The sequence below is a fragment of the Salmo trutta genome, chromosome 26 (assembly GCF_901001165.1).
Source record: "Salmo trutta chromosome 26, fSalTru1.1, whole genome shotgun sequence".
Classification (NCBI taxonomy): Eukaryota; Metazoa; Chordata; class Actinopteri; order Salmoniformes; family Salmonidae; genus Salmo; species Salmo trutta.
Window position 1 is genome coordinate 18,207,428 of NC_042982.1, and position 26,431 is coordinate 18,233,858.

The 26,431-nt window shown below is 44.1% G+C and overlaps 1 protein-coding gene across 3 annotated transcripts in view; it reads right to left on the bottom strand.

Moving 5' to 3' along the window:
* Positions 1-320: 320 nt before the first annotated feature.
* The window catches only part of LOC115163312 (periostin), a 43,169-nt gene continuing 17,058 nt past the window's right edge, over positions 321-26,431 (bottom strand). Inside the window, exons 5-22 of one of the 3 annotated variants that reach the window (XM_029715090.1) lie at positions 26,083-26,247; positions 25,666-25,812; positions 25,299-25,440; positions 20,940-21,152; positions 20,455-20,589; positions 14,091-14,239; positions 13,314-13,450; positions 12,525-12,655; positions 12,097-12,227; positions 8,857-8,959; positions 6,327-6,394; positions 5,853-5,898; positions 5,695-5,727; positions 2,372-2,427; positions 1,962-2,058; positions 1,573-1,635; positions 1,306-1,344; positions 321-1,095 (exon numbers count right to left, since the gene is read on the bottom strand). In XM_029715090.1, coding sequence (XP_029570950.1) covers positions 1,052-1,095; positions 1,306-1,344; positions 1,573-1,635; positions 1,962-2,058; positions 2,372-2,427; positions 5,695-5,727; positions 5,853-5,898; positions 6,327-6,394; positions 8,857-8,959; positions 12,097-12,227; positions 12,525-12,655; positions 13,314-13,450; positions 14,091-14,239; positions 20,455-20,589; positions 20,940-21,152; positions 25,299-25,440; positions 25,666-25,812; positions 26,083-26,247 — 1,899 coding nt within the window. In that variant the 3' untranslated portion in view covers positions 321-1,051. Of the gene's footprint in view, positions 1,096-1,305; positions 1,345-1,572; positions 1,636-1,961; positions 2,059-2,176; positions 2,428-5,694; positions 5,728-5,852; positions 5,899-6,326; positions 6,395-8,856; positions 8,960-12,096; positions 12,228-12,524; positions 12,656-13,313; positions 13,451-14,090; positions 14,240-20,454; positions 20,590-20,939; positions 21,153-25,298; positions 25,441-25,665; positions 25,813-26,082; positions 26,248-26,431 lie in introns of all 3 variants that reach the window. The other 2 variants (XM_029715089.1, XM_029715087.1) reach the window with 2 other exon arrangements.

Sequence of the window (26,431 nt, forward strand, 5' to 3'; positions counted from 1 at the left end):
ATGAGTTTCTCTTTAGAGGGAGCTAGGTTAAAGTGTAACAACTCTAGCATTGTCTGACTCTTTTATAGATTTTAGGAGATCTAAAAAAACAGACAATCCCTTTTCCCTCAAACAACTAGTGTTATACTAAGAAAATGGAATTCATTAAGTAGGCAGGGACCAGTACACTGGCAGAAATTAGATTTGGTTATCATACATCTTCTCCGCAAATTGAGTAAATGTGATTCTAAAATGTAACTTGACTTTAATTCCTTATAGCGATGAACTACTAAAAAGTTTTCCAACTAAGGTTTTCCTCCTGGTGAATGATACACTTCATATCCAAGAATATACTTTATTGAAAAAGCTATTGAGAGAATACAGTATGTGCAAAGTTAAGTTTGCCAGAATGTTGCACATTTGAAACATCTAAAAGCAAAGACAAGATCAATATCTGAATGTTTAGCTAGGTAGAATAACAGACAGTCAGACAGAAAGGCAGAAAGAGTAAGCAAACACACTACTGTGACATTCAAGTCAGATCAGAGCTGAAATTACATCTGGTAGAAAAATATAAACATTTGCAGAAATTAAGTTACAGTCAGAAAATAGCAATCACATTTGTATTTTATTTATTTTTATGTGAGCACCACAAACTTGATATTATGCAGAGGTAAATTAAAAAAGTTCCCAAAAATTACTAAAACTTCCCAAAAATCCTGTTGTATCACCTCAACCAATGGTCAAGGCTTCCAATAGCTTGGTTTTAAAGATTATTTTGCTACCCCTGGCTAGCTTCTAATCTTTAATCTCTAATATACCCCCAAAACCCACAAATATGTGTACACTATTTACATATATTGATGGCTTTTAGTTATCTTTAGATACATGCACCAATGATTTGTGTTTTGTTTGGCAAATGGCTTTACTGGTCTCACTAAGTTCAAGTTCTGTATGTCTACACACTCGTCATTTGGAGTGTAGCGCTTGTATGGGAGGCCGTTCATTGACATTATCTCTGTTGTTCCTCTCTGGTTGCTGGTGCATCTTCAGTCACCTGGTCTGTCCATGTTCATGCTCCTTGTTCCTTTGGTCTGACACTCCTTCTGGGACCAGCTAGGAACAGAGACAACAGAAAGATCATCATACACTCAAAATCATAGAAATAAAGTTCCTAGAATGGACATTCCCATTCAAGTCAATGTTCTTGGTCATTCTATGTATATGGTCGCAATCACAGCTCCTCATAGGATGATATTACCAATCATTTGAATCCCTCCAACACGGTCTAACATTATGTTATATTATCAAGGAATCATGTTCTACCTGGAATTCTCCTGCTAGTTACTGGTCTTGGGTTTCCCACTGTAAAGACAAATTTACGACGCCAAATATCACAGGGTGGAAATGTGACAGTTAGTTTGAATCCTGTTTGTCAGTCTCTGCTTCACACTATCTGCTAAACCCAGATTCTAACATAACCTGTCACATGTCCACCCAGTGACATGCATATACGTGATTTGCAATGAAACATTGCATTATTTGCTCTATATTAAGTTATCTATCTATGACCAGAGGGGTGATGTTACTGACCTTTCTGCGGGATGTTGGCGATACCAATGCTGGAGCCACTGCTGCTGGCCGAGTACTGAGGACCTGTGGATGACATCATAATGAAACACTACATCAGTCTTCACAGAGGGGCAGCTGTAGGAGTCATGAGGGGGGTGACGTACAGTAGAGGGGATTCAGTACAAAACACTCACATCTGCAGACCTGTGTCTCACCTCAACAAACCAAACACACCCTTCTTTGTTTCATGTAGTATATCAATACACTATATAGCAACTATAGACCAAAACAGGCGTAGCATACTGTAGCCTACAATAAGTTTATTTTACTAGATGTTACTATGTACCCAGAATTCTTCAGACCTCATGGACAAGAGTCAATAAAGACATGTGTGTCTGTGAGGTACGTACCTGAGACCACTCTGGTAACTTTGGTGACCTTGGGCTCTCCCTCGATGACTCGAGTGACCTTGGTGAACTTTGGCTCACCTTCAATGACTCTGGTCACCTAATAATCATAATCATGTATTAGATTTATGTAACGCTTTTCCCGATTGCTCAAAGTGATTTGGTGGGTACATGGGTGGGTGCAATAGTTGAAACATGGGTTGTTACATTGGTGTTACCTTGGTGATGGTAGGCTCTCCCTCAATCACCCTTGTCACCTTGGTGATGGTAGGCTCTCCCTCAATCACCCTTGTCACCTTGGTGATGGTAGGCTCTCCCTCAATCACCCTTCTCACCTTGGTGATGGTAGGCTCTCCCTCAATCACCCTTGTCACCTTGGTGATGGTAGGCTCTCCCTCAATCACCCTTGTCACCTTGGTGATGGTAGGTTCTCTTTCGATAACCCTAGTCACATGGGTCACGTCAGGAACTTTAGAAAGAGAGAGAGGACAATAAGTTTAACAACTGGAATAAACAACAACAAAAGTGTCATTGAAGAACATGAAGTTTAAGGGCACACTAGTAAGATCTGAAGGTCTGAATGAACTTAGAAACTCTAGACTCCACAAACTACAGACATGTAGTGTGTCAGTGGTTCCTCTACTCCTTGATTAATAGAGATTACAGTTTATAGGTTTTATCAAATTAGACTGAATGGCAACATTTCACAGACTCTAAAAGGATTCATATGACTGGAATATTTTATATAATCAAAGGAATTGTGGACATGTGCTTTGCGGATACTTTCAAGGTAAAGGCTTTCTCCAAGACACCAGTTTTCCTCTTAGAATTGCAACTACACTACCGGTCAAACGTTTTAGAACACCTACTCATTCAAGGGTTTTTCCTTGTTTTTCCTATTTTCTACACTGTAGAATAATGGTGAAGACATCAAAACTATGAAATAACACAAATGAAATCATGTAGTAACCAAAAAAGTGTTCAACAAATCAAAATATATTTTATATTTGAGATTCTTCAAAGTAGCCACCCTTTGCCTTGATGACAGCATTGCACACTCTTTGCATTCTCTCAACCAGCTTCATGAGGTAGTCAACTGGAATGCATTTCAATTTACAGGTGTGCCTGTCACGCCCTAATCTGTTTCACCTGTCCCTGTGATTGTCTCCACCCCCTCCAGGTGTCGCTGATTTTACCCATTGTATGTATCCCTGTGTTTCTTGTCTCTCTGTGTCAGTTCGTCTTGTATGTTTCAAGTTAACCAGTGGTTTTTCCCGTACTCCTGCATTTGCTATTCTCCTTTTTCTAGTCCTCCCGGATTTGACCCTTGCTTGTTCTGGACTCTGTACCCGCCTGCCTGACCATTCTGCCTGCCTTGACCACGAACCTTTCTGCCACTCTGTACCTCCTGGACTCTGATCTGGTTTTGATCTTTTGCCTGTCCACGACCATTCTCTTGCCTTACCCTATTGGATTAATAAATATTGTAAGACTTTAACCATCTGCCTTCTGTGTCTGCATCTGGGTCTCACCTTGTGTCATGATAGTGCCTTCTTAAGAGTTAATTTGTGGAATTTCTTTCCTTCTTAATGCATTTGAGCCAATCAGTTGTGTTGTGACAAGGTAGGGGGGTATACAGAAGATAACCCTATTTGGTAAAATACCAAGTCCATATTATGGCAAAAACAGCTCAAATAAGCAAAGAGAAACGACAGTCAATACGGAAAACTTTGAGAACTTTGATCGTTTCTTCAAATGCAGTCGCAAAAACCATCAAGCGCTATGATGAAACTGGCTCTCATGAGGACCACCACAGGAATGGAAGACCCAGAGTTACGTCTGCTGCCTCAGAAATTGCAGCCCAAATAAATGCAGCACAGAGTTCAAGTAAAAGACACATCTCATCATCAACTGTTCAGAGGAGACTGCGTGAATCAGGCCTTCATGGTCAAATTGCTGCAAAGAAATGACTACTAAAGGACACCAATAAGAAGAGACTTGCTTGGGCCAAGAAACACAAGCAATGGACATTAGATCGTGGAAATTTGTCTTTTGGTCTGATGAGTCCAAATAGGAGATTTTTGTTTCCAACCGCCGTGTCTATGTGAGACGCAGAGTAGGTGAACGGATGATCTCCACATGTGTATTTCCCACCGTAAAGCATGGAGGAGGTTGTTTCATGGTGTGGGGGTGCTTTGCTGGTGACACTGTCTGTGATTTATTTAGAATTCAAGGCACACTTAACCAACATGGCTACCACAGCATTCTACAGCGATATGCCATCCCATCTGGTTTGGGCATAATGGGACTATCATTTGTTTTTCAACAGGACAATGACCCAACACACCTACAGGCTATGTAAGGGCTATTTGACCAAGAAGGAGAGTGATGGAGTGCTGCATCAGATGACCTGGCCTCCACAATCCCCCGACCTCAACCAAATTGAGATGGTTTGGGATGAGTCGGGCGGCAGAGTGAAGGAAAAGCAGCCAACAAGTGCTCAGCATATGTGGGAACTCCTTCAAGACTGTTGGAAAAACATTCCAGGTGAAGCTGGTTGAGAGAATGCCAAGAGTGTGCAAAGCTGTCATCAATGCAAAGGGTGGCTATTTGAAGAATCTCAAATGTAAAATATATTTAGATTTGTTGAACACTTTTTTGGTTACTACATGATTCCATATGTGTTATTTCATAGTTTTGATGTCTTCATTATTATTCTACAATGTAGAAAATAGTAAAAAAACGAAGAAAAACCCTTGAACGAGTAGGTGTTCTAAACCTTTTGACCGGTAGTATATCTCTTTCAGAATCTTGACTGGAGATAATTGTATAAACAGTAACTTGAACTTCTGTGCATATTTCTCTTTGACGTCAGGAATTAACCACACAAATCAAAGGTCAGGATTAAGCCCAATAAAGAAGGGTTATTTTGCCCAGAACAGATAAAACCTTCCCAGGTGTCTGCTACTATCTTGTTGCGGTCTGTACTGTAATTATCTGAACAGCCATAATGGTTTTTCCTCTTGGACGTGGGTCATGAATCTCATTGAAGGCCGAGATCCTCCCTATCTGAACTGTGCCAACTATTCTATCAACTCTTGTAGCACAATGTCTTCAAGTCTTTCCAAGACTAAATGGGAAATATCATGTAAAATGATATACACTGAGTGTACAAAACATTACATGACATAGACTAACCTGGTGAATCCAGGTGAAATCTATGATCCCTTAATGATGTCACTTGTTAAATCCACTTCAATCAGTGTCGATGAAGGGGAGGAGACAGGTTAAAGAAGCATTTTTAAGCCTTGAGGCAATTGAGACATGGATTGTGTATGTGTGTCATTCAGATGGTGAATGGGCAAGACAAAATATGATATAGTAGTAGGTGCCAGGCACACCAGTTTGAGTGTGTCAAGAACTGCAATGTTGCTGGGTATTTTCACGCTCAACAGTTTCCCATATGTATCAAGAATGGTCCACCAGCCAAAGGACATCCAGCCAACTTGATATAACTGAGGGAAGCATTGGAGTCACCATGGGCCAGCATCCCTGTTGAACGCTTTCGACACCTTGTTGAGTTCATGCACTTACGAATTGAGGCTGTTCTGAGGGAAAAAGGGGGTGCAACTCAATATTAGGAAGGTGTTCTTAATGTTTTGTACACTCAGCGTACTACACAAAGCTAAGATTTATGCATGAAGAATGTTGCTTTGATCCTTTAACTGTAACTTACCTGACTCAATGACGCGTGTGACGATCATCCTCTCTAGAGGAAACAGAAGACACACAGCAGTTAGTCACTGGACAACAACACAGTTACAAATAAATGTAGTTGCACTGCAAAAAGGTACAGCGGACATCTAAGAATTGGTCAGATATAGTTTAACTCACTCATGAATGTGAGGGGGATTTCCTTATAGCTGTATCCTGACACGAACTGTGAATGAATGGAAAGAAGGATTAGAGGCTGTAAACCATATTATTGTAGGTCTGTGTACACATCGTTCTGCTCAAGTCCAATGCAGAGGGCAACAATGAACCTTCAGATGCACTGCTTGGGATTTGTGAAGGCAGGAGACATATCTGCCTCTATTATGTGGTAGGTACTGTATTTGTTCAAGGCTTTACATGGCGTCTTGTCATCTTAAGGTAATTTTGTAACAAACACTTAGATGTTAATCTCATCTTGTTAGCTCAGGATTCTCTGGCATCGTAGTCATTTTCCTAATCATAATAACCTGTCTAGCCTTGTTCAGTACTGTACGTAATGCTATGGCACGATAGTCATGTGGGTGTGGCCTATCGTCCTGGTTCATTATATGGGTGTGGACTGTTCCTTTATGTGGGTGTGGCCTGGTACAGTACCTTGATCTCCATGTACTTGATGAGTCTTCTCAGCAGCCCAAGCAGGTCAGAGTTTCCAGCAGGCAGCTCTACAAGACATTAGAGTACAGGGTGTTAGACATACTGGCAGCACTTTACACTAAGGTACATACAACACAGTACAGTATAGGGTGTTAGACATACTGGTAACACTTTATACTAGGGTTCATACAGCACAGTACAGTACAGGGTGTTAGACATACTGGTAACACTTTATACTAGGGTTCATACAGCACAGTACAGTACAGGGTGTTAGACATACTGGTAACACTTTATACTAGGGTTCATACAGCACAGTACAGTACAGGGTGTTAGACATACTGGTAACACTTTATACTAGGGTTCATACAGCACAGTACAGTACAGGGTGTTAGACATACTGGTAACACTTTATACTAGGGTTCATACAGTACATCACAGTACAGGGTGTTAGACATACTGTTAACACTTTATACTAGGGTTCATACAGCACAGTACAGTACAGGGTGTTAGACATACTGGTAACACTTTATACTAGGGTTCATACAGCACAGTACAGTACAGGGTGTTAGACATACTGGTAACACTTTATACTAGGGTTCATACAGCACAGTACAGTACAGGGTGTTAGACATACTGGTAACACTTTATACTAGGGTTCATACAGCACAGTACAGGGTGTTAGACATACTGGTAACACTTTATACTAGGGCTCATACAGTACAGCACAGTACAGGGTGTTAGACATACTGGTAACACTTTATACTAGGGTTCATACAGTACAGTACAGGGTGTTAGACATACTGGTAACACTTTATTTTAGGGTTCATACAGCACAGTACAGGGTGTTAGACATACTGGTAACACTTTATACTAGGGTTCATACAGCACAGCACAGTACAGGGTGTTAGACATACTGGTAACACTTTATACGAGGGTTCATACAGTACAGCACAGGGTGTTAGACATACTGGTAACACTTTATACTAGGGTACATACAGTACAGTACAGTACAGTACAGTACAGTACAGTACAGTACAGTACAGGGTGTTAGACATACTGGTAACACTTTATACTAGGGTTCATACAGTACAGGGTGTTAGACATACTGGTAACACTTTATACTAGGGTTCATACAGTACAGCACAATACAGGGTGTTAGACATACTGGTAACACTTTATACTAGGGTTCATACAGCACAGTACAGGGTGTTAGACATACTGGTAACACTTTATACTAGGGTTCATACAGCACAGTACAGGGTGTTAGACATACTGGTAACACTTTATACTAGGGTACATACAGTACAGTACAGTACAGTACAGGGTGTTAGACATACTGGTAACACTTTATACTAGGGTTCATACAGCACAGTACAGGGTGTTAGACATACTGGTAACACTTTATACTAGGGTACATACAGTACAGTACAGTACAGTACAGGGTGTTAGACATACTGGTAACACTTTATACTAGGGTTCATACCAGTATGTCTAACACCCTGTACTGTACTGTATGAACCCTAGTATAAAGTGTTACCAGTATGTCTAACACCCTGTACTGTACTGTGCTGTATGAACCCTAGTATAAAGTGTTACCAGTATGTCTAACACCCTGTACTGTACTGTAACACTTTATACTAGGGTTCATACAGCACAGTACAGTACAGGGTGTTAGACATACTGGTAACACTTTATACTAGGGTACATACAGTACAGCACAGTACAGGGTGTTAGACATACTGGTAACACTTTATACTAGGGTTCATACAGTACATCACAGTACAGGGTGTTAGACATACTGGTAACACTTTATACTAGGGTTCATACAGTACATCACAGTACAGGGTGTTAGACATACTGGTAACACTTTATACTAGGGTTCATACAGCACAGTACAGTACAGGGTGTTAGACATACTGGTAACACTTTATACTAGGGTTCATACAGTACAGTACAGGGTGTTAGACATACTGGTAACACTTTATACTAGGGTTCATACAGCACAGTACAGGGTGTTATACATACTGGTAACACTTTATACTAAAGGTTACTGCAAAAATAATTGGAAACACTTGAGTAAATGAGGGATACAAGGTATATTGAAAGCAGGTGCTCCACACGGGTGTGGTTCCTGAGTTAATTAAGCAATTAACAAACCATCATGCTTAGGGTCATGTATAAAAATGCAGGGCAGGCCATTATTTTGGCTACCATGGCTATACGCCCATAGGATGGCAATGCCCCCATCCACAAGGCACGAGTGATCACTGAATGATTTGATGAGCATAAAGCCATGTTCGGGCTTGTGTTGGCCCTATTAAGACACTTTATGTTGGCGTTTCCTTTATTTTGGCAGTTACATCTACATACCTACATTAGCATAAATACAGCACAGCACAGGGTGTTAGACATACTGAACCATTCAGCTCTGCTAAATATATGTAATATATCAATAAATGATTCACTGCACGGTATAATCAGTTTCTCCAACAGAGGAGATGGCAGTCAGAGAGGTTTGAGTCAGTCTTACCACCAGGGTAGAGGAGGGTTTTGACAAAGTGAATGACTCCATTAGTGGCCATGATATCGTGTTCAGGGACCTCGATAGTGTTCACTCTGATTGTGTTGTTAGCCTGGAGGAGAGGAGTAGAGGATTAAGATCCAAACACTGATGAGATGATGAGTACAAGCTGGTAATGCACCATATGTTTCTCCATTAGGTTGGCATTGATGACATTACATACAGAACATTTGCTACAGTCGTGGTGTTGTGATCATAACACACAGGAACTCAAGTCCTTTTGTTCACCTGACCTAGAATTCCTTACGACCGCATTATCAACCAAGAGAATTCTCTTCGATTATAATCACAGTCATGTATATCCCCCCAAGCAGACACCTCGACGGCCCTGAAAGAACTTAATTTGACTCTATGTAAACTGGAAACCATATATCCTGAGGCTGCATTTATTGTAGCTGGGGATTTTAACAAGGCTAATCTGAAAACAAGGCTCCCTAAATGTTATCAGCATATCGAATGCGCAACACGGGCTGGCAAAATTCTGGATCATTGTTACTCTAACTTCCACGACGCATACAAAGCCCTCTCTCGCCCTCCTTTCAGCAAATCTGACCACGACTCCATTTTGTTGCTCCCAGCCTACAGACAGAAACTGAAACAGGAAACGCCCGTGCTCAGATCTGTTCAACGCTGGTCCGACCAATCTGATTCCACACTTCAAGATTGCTTCGATCACGTGGACTGGGATATGTTCCGGATAGCGTCGGACAACAACATTGATGTATACGCTGATTCAGTGAGCGAGTTTATTAGCAAGTGTATCAGTGATGTTGTACCCACGGCGACTATTAAAACCTTCCCCAACCAGAAACCGTGGATTGATGGCAACAAAACTGAAAGCGCTAACCACTGCTTTTAATCAGGGCAAGGCGACCGGAAACATGACCGAATACAAACAGTGTAGCTATTCCCTCCGCAAGGCAATCAAACAAGCTAAGCATCAGTATAGAGACAAAGTAGAGTCGCAATTCAATGGCTCAGACACGAGAGGTATGTGGCAGGATCTACAGTCAATCACGGACTACAAAAAGAAAACCAGCCCCGTCGCGGACCCCGATGTCTTGCTCCCAGACATACTAAACAACTTCTTTGCTCGCTTTGAGGACAATACAGTGCCACCGACACAGCCCACTACTAAATCCTGTGGGCTCTCCTTCACCGCAGCCAACGTGAGTAAAACATTTAAACGTGTGAACCCTCACAAGGCAGCTGGCCCAGATGGCATCCCTAGCCGCGTCCTCAGAGCATGTGCAAACCAGCTGGCTGGTGTGTTTACGGACATATTCAATCAATCCCTATCCCAGCCTGCTGTTCCCACATGCTTCAAGAGGGCCACCATTGTTCCTGTTCCCAAGAAAGCTAAGGTAACTGAGCTAAACGACTATTGCCCCATAGCACTCACTTCCGTCATCATGAAGTGCTTTGAGAGACTAGTCAAGGATCATATCACCTCCACCCTACCTGACACCCTAGACCCACTCGAATTTGCTTAACGCCCCAATAGGTCCACAGACAACGCAATCGCAATCACACTGCACACTGCCCTAACCCATCTGGACAAGAGGAATACCTATGTAAGAATGCTGTTCATCGACTACAGCTCAGCATTTAACACCACAGTACCCTCCAAACTCGTCATTAAGCTCGAGACCCTGGGTCTCGACCTCGCCCTATGCAACTGTGTCCTGGACTTTCTGACGGGCCGCCCCCAGGTGGTGAGGGTAGGAAACAACATCTCCACCCCGCTGATCCTCAACATTGGGGCCCCACAAGGGTGCATTCTCAGCCCTCTGCTGTACTCCCTGTTCACCCATGACTGTGTGGCCATGCACGCCTCCAACTCAATCATCAAGTTTGCAGACGACACTACAGTGGTAGACTTGATTATAGAAGTTGGATTAGCTAACACAACGTGCCATTGGAACACAGGAGTGATGGTTACTGATAATGGGCCTCTCTACGGCTATGTAGATATTCCATAAAAAATCTGCCATTTCCAGCTACAATAGTCATTTACAACATTAACAATGTCTACACTGTATTTCTGATCAATTTGATGTTATTTTAATAGACAAAAATTGTGCTTTTCTTTCAAAAACAAGGACATTTCTAAGTGACCCCAAACTTTGAACGGTAGTGTACATTTTTCAATAACTTGGTGCTAGTTTTAAATTAATCAGTTAATCATTTTTCTGCCATGTAGCGGTGTAGCTAACTACTGGAACTACACTCTACTTTTCTTTGCAAAAATAAAATAAAATATGGCAAGAATTTCATTTCCTTTTCGGCATCAGACCTGCCTAATTCTCACTTGAACCATTGTTTTTGTTTTTAATAGGCAAAATTAAACATGCTGTTGACATTTGACCCCAAAGTGATATGTTCTTGCAGTTTGTAGTCTACGACATTTCAGATTTACATACTGTATGATCATTTATCACAAAGTAATTTGGATATAGTGAAGTTCTTTTTCAAAGTAACTGTAGTTAAGGGAACTATATTTTTTTAAGGGTATCTTTAGTGTAGCTTAACTTCTTCCAGTGTGAAGTAATTGGTACCAATGGAATGTCTGTTGTTGGAAGTAAAATGTAATCTAAACTAAATCATGAATAGTCTGCACTACAAACATCCAGGGACCTCACATGGCTTTATGGTTGATTTTAAGAAAGGATTTCTTTTCATGATCTTTGAATATGACCCTAAGGACATTGCTGTAATCAAACTTAAAAGCTAAGTATAAAATTAACCCAAGGTTAAAACAGTAAATATCAAAGGTCAATGCAAGCCTTTGTGAAATCCTAAATCTTGTCAGCGTGCTGAATTATGTTTGGGAAGTTAATCCAACAAATACGGTTCTGGTTTCTTACTCATGAGATGACAGTTGTTTCAGACGTCCTCTTTTTCCATGTTCAACTGTTATATATACGTTTTCGAAGAAGTAATAGTTAGTCATAATTCCTAGTTTGAACGTTGGGTTACATTGTTGATGACAAAGGATTGCGGATGTTAGTAATACTGAGTGGATCTGGAGGAGAGGCTCTTGATTCACTGTAAAAACATTGTACAATCTCTTCAGGATCTGTCTGATAATAGCTTTTTTTTTACGGCTTTTCATGCACACGTACATTGGAAAATGCCATGATTTCTTATATTTACAGCCTTGTTGAATGTTGAGAGATTTGGACTCACATGCAGCACTCGGAGGTTATTGCCCTGCAGAGACTTGAGGAGGTTGGTCACCCCAGTCTCCAGACCTCCACCGATGAACACTCCATTACTGAAGTGGTAGAGGAGGATGGTACGCAGGGCGTTCATATTACCTGGCCAGGACAGACAGGACTTTAGACGGAAGACTACAGTACATACAACCACAAACTCTAAGTCTTATGGATGTTCCTTTGACATTACAACCTTTAGGAGAAAGCTAGTAGCTATGGTAGCTATGGTAGCTATAGTAGGTATGGTTAAGGTCAGCAGTTTTTCCTGACCATCATGATGTGGCCTGACAAGAAAAACCTCTGGCTATGATTTTTTTAGAGAGACTGAGACAGACTAAGAAGGATGGAGAAAAGGATGGAGAGAGTGACTGAGAGAGACGGAGAGAGAGACGAACCAACCTCTGAGCAGAGCCAGGTCGCTGTCTCTGACGCCAGCAAAGGCCTCATCACTGGGAGCGAACAGAGTGTATTCTCCTTCCTGTTTGAGCAGGTCAGTAAGACCAGCCGTCTCCATCAGTGACAGGAAGATCCTGCAACCAAAACAACATTAAGGAAACAGTTACCTGCCACTCATGACAACCAATGAGGGTATATACTGTATAACCGGTGTGCCAGTGTGATAGTTTAGCATATAGCACTGCCTGTAAACTCGTCTCTGACTGGGCTTGACCAGGGTTCTCTACCTCGCCAACACACGTGACCGCCGGCTTGACAATGTACAAACCGATTGACCTATAGAACAGGATCCTCTTCAGTGATGAGATCCTTTGTATTATTTAGATAATAAGATAACTTACAAGAGGTGTACATGATTTAGAAAGAAGTTGGCCCACATGTCTGTATAAACTGTTTTCCCAGCTTGCTCCCAGGTCTGTATGAATTTGATTGAACTCTGTCTGACTAGTGAACTCTCTCTGACTCTCTGGCTGTTGGGTTAGCTAAAGAAATCCTTTCTCGAGTAGGGGGTGAGACAAGGTTGTCCAACACTGTTTAATATACAGTATATTCATGAATTGGCTGCAAAATCAGAACAATCTTTGTCTGTCCCTTGATTAAAATCCTTCCACTAGTCTGGTCTCAGATCTGTATGAGCTTGAGCTAACTTCTCTGACTATTTCATTTGCTGAAGCACATACAGATCTGGGAGCAGGCAAAAGCACACAGTCTATATGTGCCCAAGCAGCTCACTTGAATCTTCCGTTGTTAGTGAGGATCTGGAACATGGTGGTCTCAGCTGGCTTCATCAGAGTCTTCATCAGGTGGAGGGCTCCGTTACTGCCCTCCTTGCTGCCGCGCACCAGACAGGAGTTCTCTATGCACACCGCCTACAGACAGACAGGACACAGAACAGGTTAAAGAACCACTTTAGTGAAAACTCTACTTTTTGTTGAAAACTGTTTTTCTGGGTTTTATCCTAAAAACTCTAGTCCTAATATCCTAATTCTAGTAAAATGATTACATATTTGGGCATTTTGGTATGCTAGCATAAGCACCTAACTAGTTAGCTAGCCAGATAGTTAGCTAGCTAGGCTAATGGTTTCTCCAGTCACCTAACTTCTGTTTTGAGCATATTTAAAACTGAAATATGAGTTGGAACATCTGCTGAAGTGGCTCTTTATAAGGCATGGAATTGAACAGTCTGCTAGCTACTGAATTAACAGCCTCTTAGTCAGTCCAGTAGATGGATAGCCCAGTGAAATGGATATGTGTTGTATGGCCATTGTGTTCGACCAGCTGTTCAGAAACAAGAGATGCACGCACACACAAACATCCACATACACACACAGTCGTGTACTCACACAAACTCAGACAGACAGACAGACAGACAGACAGACAGACAGACAGACAGACAGACAGACAGACAGACAGACAGACAGACAGACAGACAGACAGACAGACAGACAGACAGACACACAGACACACAGACACACACACACACACACACACACATACATACAAACTCACTGTGCGGTAGATGAAGACTCTGAGGAATTTCCCGGCAATGGTCTCCAGGCGCTGTCCATTGTACAGCTGTCCCAGAGTGATCTTCTCCTTCAGGATGTGGTTCTCCAGAATCATCTTCAGAAAGCTCTGGTCAATGGCCATCACCTCATCTGGAAGACAAGATATTTCATATAGATACATTGTAAGAGATCAAAATATGACATTAAATATGTTTGTAAACAACAACTTTTTAGAAACTATCGCCAATTCTGCAAAAATGGAGATACAAGGTTTTCCCAGGATGCAGACGATAAAAAAAGTATTGTCATAGGATTCATAATATAGTCTAATGATGCAGTCTGGTGGTCTAGTCAGTCATTGTAAAATGTCAACCTTATTTTCCAGGAAATCAGATTAATCAGCCCCATTGTAACAGTGTCTGTGTTCCAAATGGCTCCTTATTTCCTTATTTGCGCCGTTTTCGAAAACGGCGTCAACACCATAACACCACAGCTAGCTAGCCAACTTTACCAATTAGCAGTACTGTAGAAACAATATATATTACAACGGAACGATTTGACATGTGTAATGTTAGCTAGCTACATAGTTGTCTTTGTATCAAGATAAAGGCGTAGTACAGAGTAACTATCGAGGTTAGCTAGCCAGCTACATTTTCTAAAATAGTCAACAACGCACCCACTGCTAGCTAGCTAACCCTACCAGCTAACTGTATCATTTTTAGTCAATAAGATTTTTGCAACGTAAGCTTAACTTTCTGAACATTCGAGATGTGTAGTCCACTTGTGTAGCTAGCAGGACTGACTTTGTGCTAGCTAGCCAACATTTAATTACTTCTGCGTTATGAACTAGACACAGACACGAATGATCCATTGGTAGCTTGTTGTTACCAAGTATTGGTGCTAACTGTGTGTTATAGGATGCTAGCATGCTAGTTAGCTAGTTAGCCACGGCGTCATAGAACACGGTGCACTAGGTGGGTTTTCACGGAAGAATACTGTACCAAGTAATCTAGCGGAATAAACTAAGTTTGAGCCTTTTCCTGGAAACATTGAACCACTGTAGTTTACATCAATTTTAATTTCTAGTGGTAGCTAGAAAAGTTACATTTTAGCGTTTTAGTGTTTCAGTGAATTGTTAGTGAGGGAGGCCCTGCTCTCTCGCTTCCCCAGTTGTTTAGTTAATTTTCATGCCAATCTCCTTTGCATTAGCGTAGCCTCTCCTGTAGCCTATCAACTATGTGTCGGTCTATCCCTGTTCTCTCCTCTCTGCACAGGCCATACAAACGCTTCACATCGCGTGGCCGCTGCCACTCTAACCTGGTGGTCCCAGCGCGCACGACCCACGTGGAGTTCCAGGTCTCCGGCAGCCTCTGGAACTGCCGGTCTGCGGCCAACAAGGCAGAGTTCATCTCAGCCTATGCTACCCTCCAGTCCCTCGACTTCTTGGCGCTGACGGAAACATGGATTACCACAGAAAACACTGCTACTCCTACGGCTCTCTCCTCGTCTGACCACGTGTTTTCGCACACCCAGAGAGCATCTGGTCAGCGGGGTGGTGGCACTGGAATCCTCATCTCTCCCAAGTGGACATTCTCTCTTTCTCCCCTGACCCATCTGTCTATCTCCTCCTTTAAATTCCATGCTGTCACAATCACTAGCCCATTCAAGCTTAACATCGTTAACATTTATCGCCCTCCAGGTTCCCTTGGAGAGTTCATCAATGAGCTTGACGCCTTGATAAGTTCCTTTCCTGAGGATGGCTCACCCCTCACAGTTCTGGGTGACTTTAACCTCCCTACGTCTACCTTTGACTCATTTCTCTCTGCCTCCTTCTTTCCACTCCTGTCCTCTTTTGACCTCACCCTCTCACCATCCCCCCCTACTCACAAGGCAGGCAATACACTTGACCTCATCTTCACTAGATGCTGTTCTTCTACTAATCTCACTGCAACTCCCCTCCAAGTCTTCGATCATTACCTTGTATCCTTTTCCCTCTCGCTCTCCTCCAACACTACTCACTCTGCCCCTACTCAGATGGTATTGCGCCGTCGCAACCTTCGCTCTCTCTCTCCTGCTACTCTCTCCTCTTCCATCCTATCATCTCTTCCCTCTGCTCAATCCTTCTCCAACCAATCTCCTGATTCTGCCTCCTCAACCCTCCTCTCCTCCCTTTCTGCATCCTTTGACTCTCTATGTCCCCTATCCTCCCGACCGGCTCGGTCCTCCCCTCCTGCTCCGTGGCTTGACGACTCATTGCGAGCTCACAGAACAGGGCTCCGGGCAGCCGAGCGGAAATGGAGGAAAACTAGCCTCCCTGTGGACCTGGCATCTTTTCACTCCCTCCTCTCTACATTTTCGTCCTCTGTTTCTGCTGCTAAAGCCACTTTCTACCACTCTAACTTCCAAGCATCTGCCTCTAACCCTAGGAAGCTCTTTGCCACCTTCTCCTCCCTCCTGAATCCTCCTCCCGCCCCCCCCCCCCTCCCTCTCTGCGGATGACTTCGTCAACCATTTTGAAAAGAAGGTTGACGACATCCGATCCTCGTTTGTTAAGTCAAACGACACCGCTGGTCCTGCTCACATTGCCCTACCCTATGCTTTGACCTCTTTCTCCCCTCTCTCTCCAGATGAAATCTTGTGTCTTGTGACAGCCGGCCGCCCAACAACCTGCCCGCTTGACCCTATCCCCTCCTCTCTTCTCCAGACCATTTCCGGAGACCTTCTCCCTTTCCTCACCTCGCTCATCAACTCATCCTTGACCGCTGGCTACGTCCCTTCCGTCTTCAAGAGAGCGAGAGTTGCACCCCTTCTCAAAAAACCTACACTCGATCCCTCCGATATCAACAACTACAGACCAGTATCCCTTCTTTCTTTTCTCTCCAAAACTCTTGAGCGTGCCGTCCTTGGCCAGCTCTCCTGCTATCTCTCTCAGAATTACCTTCTTGATCCAAATCAGTCAGGTTTCAAGGCTGGTCATTCAACTGAGACTGCTCTTCTCTGTGTCACGGAGGCTCTCCGCACTGCTAAAGCTAACTCTCTCTCATCTGCTCTCATCCTTCTAGACCTATCTGCTGCCTTTGATACTGTGAACCATCAGATCCTCCTCTCCACCCTCTCCGAATTGGGTATCTCCGGCGCGGCTCACTCTTGGATTGCGTCCTACCTGACAGGTCGCTCCTACCAGGTGTCGTGGCGAGAATCCGTCTCTGCACCACATGCTCTCACCACTGGTGTCCCCCAGGGCTCAGTTCTAGGCCCTCTCCTATTCTCGCTATACACCAAGTCACTTGGCTCTGTCATATCCTCACATGGTCTCTCCTATCATTGCTACGCAGATGACACACAATTAATCTTCTCCTTTCCCCCTTCTGATAACCAGGTGGTGAATCGCATCTCTGCATGTCTGGCAGACATATCAGTGTGGATGACGGATCACCACCTCAAGCTGAACCTCGGCAAGACGGAGTTGCTCTTCCTCCCGGGGAAGGACTGCCCTTTCCATGATCTTGCCATCACGGTGGACAACTCCATTGTGTCCTCCTCCCAGAGTGCTAAGAGCCTCGGCGTGACCCTGGACAACACCCTGTCGTTCTCCGCTAACATCAAGGCTGTGACCCGATCCTGTAGGTTCATGCTATACAACATTCGCAGAGTATGACCCTGCCTTACACAGGAAGCGGCGCAGATCCTAATCCAGGCACTTGTCATCTCCCGTCTGGATTACTGCAACTCCCTGTTGGCGGGGCTCCCTGCCTGTGCCATTAAACCCCTACAACTCATCCAGAACGCCGCAGCCCGTCTGGTGTTCAACCTTCCCAAGTTCTCTCACGTCACCCCGCTCCTCCGCACACTCCACTGGCTTCCAGTTGAAGCTCGCATCTGCTACAAGACCATGGTGCTTGCCTACGGAGCTGTGAGGGGAACGCCACCTCCGTACCTTCAGGCTCTGATCAGGCCCTACACCCAAACAAGGGCACTGCGTTCATCCACCTCTGGCCTGCTGGCCCCCCTACCTCTGCGGAAGCACTGTTCCCGCTCAGCCCAGTCAAAACTGTTCGCTGCCCTGGCACCCCAATGGTGGAACAAGCTCCTACACGACGCCAGGACAGCGGAGTCAATCACCACCTTCCGTAGACACCTGAAACCCCACCTCTTTAAGGAATACCTGGGATAGGATAAAGTAATCCTTCTACCCCCCCCCCCAAAAAAAGATATAGATGTACTATTGTAAAGTGGTTGTTCCAGTGGATATCATAAGGTGAATGCACCAAATTGTAAGTCGCTCTGGATAAGAGCGTCTGCTAAATGACGTAAATGTAAATGTTATTCCCATAGGGCTCTGGTCAAAAGTAATGCACTATATAGGGAATAGGGTCCCATTTGGGACACAAGCCAGTGACTGTTCCAGTCTGCATTACCCTGGGGTTGTCATACCGACTATACTGATGTCCTGTGGAAGAAGAGCTACCTCCTCCAGAAAGGAAACTATGGCTCTATTAACAGAGGAACTGCTGGGCTGTCTGAGATACAGAGCTGTTCCACACTGTACTTTATGTCGAAAATGGACAAATTATGTAGGGTCTAAATCAGAGAACAATTTAGTGGGGGAATTTACGAGCTCAACGCAGTAACACAGCTTTTCCACCCTGGGGGATTATTTTATTTCCTGCAGCGTGCAGCACACTAGTCTATCATACGGGTGATTATTATACTTTGGTTCAGTTTATCACGTGTGCGTTACAAATGCTGGATTATGGCATAAAGCTCCAGCACTCTTCCCTCAGGTGACCCGTATATAGTAAGTCTAGTATATGAAGCTTACTAGTGACTCAGCATGACCGCAAGACTAATGTCACAGTTTGGAGCTCAGTGTGCATTACCCACCTGTTGAGAGGAGAGAAACAGAAAGGAGAGGAGTGATAAAGTAGTGACAGAGGAGCTAGAGAGAGGAAGAGGGGGACAGAGAGAGGAGCTAGAGAGAGGAAGAGGGGGACAGAGAGAGGAGCTAGAGAGAGGAAGAGGGGGACAGAGAGAGGAGCTAGAGAGATGAAGAGGGGGGCAGAGAGAGGAGCTAGAGAGAGGGAGAGGGGGCAGAGAGAGGAGCTAGAGAGGAAGATGGGGCAGAGAGAGGAGCTAGAGAGGAAGAGGGGGACAGAGAGAGGAGTTAGAGAGAGGAAGAGGGGGAAAGAGAGAGGAGCTAGAGAGAGGAAGAGGGGGACAGAGAGGAGGGAGGAGCTAGAGAGAGGAAGGGGGGACAGAGAGAGGAGCTAGAGAGAGGAAGAGGGGGATAGAGAGGAGCTAGAGAGATAAAGAGGGGGACAGAGAGGAGGGAGGAGCTAGAGAGAGGAAGGGGGGGACAGAGAGAGGAGCTAGAGAGAGGAAGAGGGGGATAGAGAGGAGCTAGAGAGATAAAGAGGGGGACAGAGAGAGGAGCTAGAGAGAGAAAGAGGGGGACAGAGAGAGGAGCTAGAAAGAGAAAAAGGGAGAGACAGAGAGAGATAGGATGTCAGTTCAGGATGTTCAAGAGTGTTTAAGGGAACGAGAGAAGTGTTACAGACAGAATTGAGCCGGGCCATGATGTGTACTCACCAGTGAAGACAGAATTGAGCTGGGCCATGATGTGTACTCACCACGGAAGACTGAATTGAGCTTGGCCATGATGTGTACTCACCAGGGAAGACAGAATTGAGCTTGGCCATGATGTGTACTCACCAGTGAAGACAGAATTGAGCCGGGCCATGATGTGTACTCACAGTGACAACAGAATTGAGCCGGGCCATAATGTGTACTCACAGTGACAACATAATTGAGCCGGGCCATGATGTGTACTCACAGTGACAACAGAATTTAGCCGGGCCATAATGTGTACTCACCAGGGAAGACAGAATTGAGTGGGGCCATAATGTGTACTCACCAGGGAAGACAGAATTGAGCCAGGCCATAATGTGTACTCACCAGGGAAGACTGAATTGAGCCGGACCATGATGTGTACTCACAGTGACAACAGAATTGAGCCGGGCCATAATGTGTACTCACAGTGACAACATAATTGAGCCGGGCCATAATGTGTACTCACAGTGACAACAGAATTGAGCCGTGCCATAATGTGTACTCACCAGGGAAGACAGAATTGAGCCTGGCCATAATGTGTACTCACCAGGGAAGACAGAATTGAGCCGGGCCATAATGTGTACTCACCAGGGAAGACAGAATTGAGCGGGGCCAGTGGTGTGTTACTCACCAGTGAAGACAGAATTGAGCCGGGCCATGATGCGTACTCACAGTGACAACAGAATTGAGCGGGGCCAGTGGTGTGTTACTCACCAGTGAAGACAGAATTGAGCCGGGCCATGATGCGTACTCACCAGTGAAGACAGAATTGAGCGGGGCCAGTAGTGTGTATTCTGCCTTGGCTTCCATGGCTGCAGACAGACCCAGCTCTGACACCATGTCACTGAAGGTGGACTGGGAAGGGGTGAGCAGCTCCATCACCTGCTTAGCTTAGAGGACACAGACAACACCATTAAAAGCTTCTCTACCACTGAAAGATCAACACTTCTACACTTATTCAGAGTTTTCAGATTTAATCTTAGTCTTGGCGTCATTGTGTCATTGTTTCCATCTATTTTCCTATGTGTATGGTTGAGTTGTATACTAGTGTAACAGCAAAGAGAGCGCCAAATAAAGGTGTTGTGTATTTCGTGAAACAGTTCATTCCGTTTACATTTCAACAAACAAATGCAAATGCAAAAACACAAACACATGCATATTCTGAGATGTGTGTTACAGCTCTGTAATGAAAGCACTATACAAATGACATGCATTATTATTCGGTGGGCCGAGAGCTAACCTGAGTCAGGCATGAGGACCTCGTCAATGAGGTGGATGACTCCGTTGGTGGTGACAATGTCTTTTTTCAGCACCATCTTGATGCCGTTGACCGTCAGGCTTTCCCCGTCACAGCCAATCTCAATGTTGTGGCCCTCCAGGGTCTCAAAGGTCTGGCCGGACATGATGCCCTCTGAACACTGGACAGAGTTCAGCATGTGGAAGTTCAGCAGGGCTGGAGGGAGAGGAGAGGAGAGGAGAGGAGAGGAGAGGAGAGGAGAGGAGAGGAGAGGAGAGGAAAGGAAAGGAGAGGAGAGGAGAGGAGGGGAGGGGAGGGGAGAGGAGAGGAGAGGAGAGGAGAGGAGAGGAGAGGAGAGGAGAGGAGAGGAGAGGAGAGGAGAGGAGGGGAGAGGATAGAGGAGAGGAGAGGAGAGGAGAGGAGAGGAGAGGAGAGGAGAGGAGAGGAGAGGAGAGGAGAGGAGAGGATAAAAGTGTCAATCGGACCCACAGACTCAGATACTTCTATATATACCGTTATTGATTAACAGCATTTTTTTGTTATTTGGTTTACTACATTACGGACATGACTGGCCCAGCATCCTGAGAAAATGTGAATTCATATACTGTACTAGCAATGCATACTTTCTTTCCTTAGTAACATAATAAAATAATCCCCATCAAAATCAGTCAGTTTAAGATTGCGATTTTTTGCATGGGCTGCGTCTCAATCCACCACATCCTCCTATGTTGGCCTTCCGCATGTGCGATGGAAGTTAGCCAAGCTACAGTGGTGTTTGTCAGACCATGAAATATGCCAAAAATGGATCTTCTCACGAAAATGTCAACTCAGTGGCCTTGTGGTTAGAGTGTCTGCCCTGAAATTGGAAGATTGTGAGTTTAATCCCCGGCTGAGTCATAACAAAGACTGTAAAACTGGGACCTGAGGGCATCTCCCCTTGTCACTCAGCGTTAAGGAGATAGATTGGGGGTAAAGCCCTGTGATAGACAAGCATCCTGTCCAGGGGATGTACTTGTACATCAAGCTGCCTCACGCTACAGAATCAGGAGATAGGCTCCTGCACTATGAGCTGTTCTAGCTCGCTTGTGCCAGGCTACTTACTTACTCACAAAAGCTTCCCACAAGGACTTGTCTGCAGTTGGTAATGCTGATGTGCCAACTTCTGTCTGTAGCATCTGAACAGTTTGGGCTTCAAACTAATATGACCCCACTGTGGAAAGGGGAGACACTCACAATGGGGTCCTCCATTTGCTCTAAACCCCCCAACACGCACACTTTTTATTAGGACTATAAAGAACTTTGAGAATATTGGCATAGGTTTTTATACTTTCATAAGCTCTGGCACCGTATCGGATTGTAGGAGAAAATCCATGGCTACCTAGTATTATGGCTTGTATTACATGTCTGGATGAATTTGACTGAGATTTCAACATGAGAGTAGGCCAGTTGGCTGCTAGAAACAGAGGTGCCTTGCATCGGATTATGTCATTTCCAGCATGGCTTCAGAATAGCGAATGAATCACAGGTTCCGTGCCAAATGGCACCCTATTATCCATTAAAGGTCCAATGTAGCCATTTTTATCTCAAAATATAATAATTTCTGGGTATAAATGTAGTACCCTACTGTGATTGTTTTCAATTAAAATGGTCAAAAAGTAACAAAAATAGCTTCTTAGCAAACAGCAATTTCTAAAGCAAGATCTTTGCTAGGACTGTCTGGGAGTGGTTGAGTGGGGAGGGAAAAACTGAAAATGTGCTGTTATTGGCAGAGAGGTTTGGAACTCTCTTTCTTATTGGTCCATTAACTAATCTTCTGCATTGTGTTATCGCCATAGAAGGCCAAAACCTCTGATTTGGTTCATTTAAATAATCCAGGCCACCACGTGGCAGCAGCTTGTTTGTCTCATGCCTGCTGTAGATAATCTAAGCTAACTAGCAAGCTGTGCTCATGGGTCATCACTAGATATCACAGCCACAAAGTCATAAACCCCACCTATTTCTACCAAACAAATCTTCTTAAAATGTGATTTTTAACCTAACCTTAACCCTAACGTTAACCACACTGCTAACCTTATGCCTAACCCTAAACTCAAATTATGACTAAAAAGCACATTTTTGTTTTCATGAATTTTTACTCTATAGCCAATAATGACAACTGCGCTAATGTTGTTGCTAGCTAGAATTTGTAGTAAGCCCTTGTTGATACTAACCAAATGGCCACAACTAGATAACTAGTGTAGATAGCAACATTATAATTAAATCACAATGGATTCATTTTTTAATGAAGCAGCTGCCTTTTAGCTGTCGAGAGTCGATGAAGTAGCTAGCTAGCTATGTTGTGCTAAATTGCGATGCTAACCGTTTAGCTAATGTTAGTTAGGACGCAAACTGGTACTGGAAGTATGGGATAATGGAGAATGAATTTAAATATTTCTTCATCATCTTGCTAGATTGCTAGCTTGGTAAAGCATTTCGTGTTGTGTACATTGTGCTGCACTTACCACCCCATTTGTTTAATATGAAGTGTGTGTGACTGCATGGCTCAGTTAGCAAGCTAAAGTTAGCTAGCTAGCTAACTAATGAGCAGGTACACATTATCAAACTGAACCTAAAAAAAAATCCTTCTTCATGCACGAAACACCTTAGCTAGAGGTAAAAGATGTAAAGACTTGCAATAGAAAAATGAGTCATGTGGCCACGGCTTGCTATATAAAGCAGGCAGACAGGCATTGAGACATTCAGTTACTGTTCACATGAACATTAGAATGGGAAAAACGAGTGACCTAAGCGACTTTGAGCATGGCACGATCATCGGTGCCAGGCATGCCAGTTCCAGTATCTCAGAAACGGTCTAGGGTTTACCGAGCATGGTGCAACAAACAGGCAAATAACAGCGCAGTACAACAGTGGTGTGAAGAACGGCATCTCCATGTCACCGACGGTCCTTGTCACCGATAGGCTATTGCAGCAGATGACCACACTGGGTTCCAGTCCTATAAGCTAAAAACAAGAAGAAGCGGCTCCAGTGGGCACGTGATCACCAACACTGGACAATTGAGGAGTGGAAAACATCGCCTGGTCCTACGAATCCCGGTTCATGTTGCATCATGCTGATTCAGGATTTGGCGTAAGCAGCTTGACCCATGGCCCCATCCTGGCTGGTGTCAACGATACAGACTAGTGGCATAGAGGGAATGTTTTCCTGGCACACGTTAGGTCTCTTGATACCAATTGAGCAACTTTTCTATGCCCGAAGAATTCAGGCTGTTCTACATTTACATTTTAGTCATTTAGCAGACACTCTTATCCAGAGCAACTTACAGGAGCAATTAGGGTTAAGATCCCTATGGGCCCTGGTCAAAAGAAGTGCGCTAAATAGGGAATCGAGTTCCATTTGGGATGCAACCTATGAAATTCAGGAGACCTGGAGACGTTAGATCTCATGGGTTCTGGTGTCGGGAGACTATTGAGTGCAGGGAGATTCATTACTGTTTTACTGCCTTGTTTGACTCGGTTCAACTGTGTGTGAAGTGGTGGGATCTCATAGCTCAGGGAAGTCCTAGGACTAATATTAGGGATCATCACACCGCTGCCAACCCTCCTAATGCTCTGAACCGTCTGAACCTTTCCAGTCCCAACCCCCTGAGTGGGGTGTGTCCCAAAATGGTACCCTATTAATAGTGCACTACTGTTGACCATAGCTGTATGAACGAAGTAGGGAATAGGGTGCACAGCCTTTGGGACACAGGCAGAGCGGGGTGCTTCCTGCTTCCTGTCCTGTGGTGTTTAGAACCGTATGAACGATACCTCTTTGGAAATGTTTTGGAACAAGTGAGAGTGTTTTATTATTGTGTGCCACCCAGACATAAATTATAGAGTGACAGTAAATGTTTAGCTCTTTAATGTGTCAAATTATCGAAAAGCTTCACCATATTTACGGTTTATGTCTGAATAGCCATTATTTCGTAGCCCATCATCTGAAACTAGAGCTCTTTTATTTTTCATTACTCACTCACACAACTGTGGTGAACGCTCAGTTTGCCAACTGTCTGAAAATTCAAAATCCACAGCTCAGAATGTAACTACTCGGCTCCATCTGTTTAGAGTAGGAAAAAGCGCTTACATGTAAAAACTCTGCGGTTACTCAGCCCTGCAAACATAGCGAGCGGGAACCATTGAGTTACTTTTCCTGCACTTTTATCTCATTAAACACGGATATGGCCTGAGTTTGGAGATTTATATAAAGTCTATATGTCTCCCCTCTGCTTTAAAGTACTCTCCTGGGAGCTGCTTTCTGTATTCATAGAAGACATTCCAGAGAGGTGATAGAGCGTTGAAGCCTAGCCCAGCGGTTTGGTTTACCTTGGAGGACACCCTTGTCACCCATCAGTCGTTGCAGCACATCCGAGTCCAGCTTGGCGAAGGCATCGTTGGTGGGGGCAAACAGGGTGTACTGGCCTGGCTGTCCCAGCTTGTCCAGCAGGCCTGAGGCCAGGACCACATCCTGTAGTGATAGAACACATCATGACCTTCATCATATCCTCCATTAGTACTGTGTGTCACCCTGTGTAAATCGAATAGAATGAAAACAAAAAGACGAGAAGGGGAAAGGAGACAAGAGGAGAAGGATATAGAAGAAAAAGGTAGGAAAGGAAAGGTAGGAAAGAAAGTGAAAGGAATGGAAATGAAGGAGAAAGAAGAGAGGAGAACAGAAGAAAATAAAACTTACATTGAGAGTGGTGAGGTCATCGTCAACCTCAATGACATCCTGGATGGTGTTGCCCACGGCAGTGATGACACGGTCGATGACGTGCACCACTCCGTTGGTGGCAACCTGGTTGCCATGGATAATCCTGGCACAGTTCACCGTCACGATCTTCATACATAATAACACACCGCATAGGACATGCACAGCACAGTTAGTATCTGTACACAACACACAACAGCATACCGTCCGTAACTCTCCAATGTTCACACAATAAAGCCTTAGCTCTCCATGATGTCAACTTTCCTATCTCATGGCATGGAAACTATTGGATTTCCAATACATTCCATGGGCGCTGGTCAAATTAGTGCACTGCATGTGGAGTAGGGTGCCATTTGGGATGCAGAAGAGGATGTTGCGTAGGTCTAGTGGGATGCTCACCCCGTTGGAGTAGTGGTTGATGTAGAGTCCCAGGTCGTTGTACATGGAGTCGACCACCAGGCCGTTCTTCAGGTCTTTGGTCTGCAGGCGTTTGTTAGCCATGTGGTAGTGCAGGGCGTTGTACAGCTCAATGTTCACGTTGCTCACCAACGCACTACGCACTTCCTGTTGAAGAAATGCCAAATAAAAAGGCTTAAGATAATATAAATACTTAACATAAAGTGATGACAGCAACTGGCTGTAGGGTTCAGGTCAAACAACCATACATTCTGGTGATTTATGTTGTAGCTCTTTTAAATGGTCACATTACAAGCACTGAATGGTTTTGGTTTTGGAATAGTTACTACTA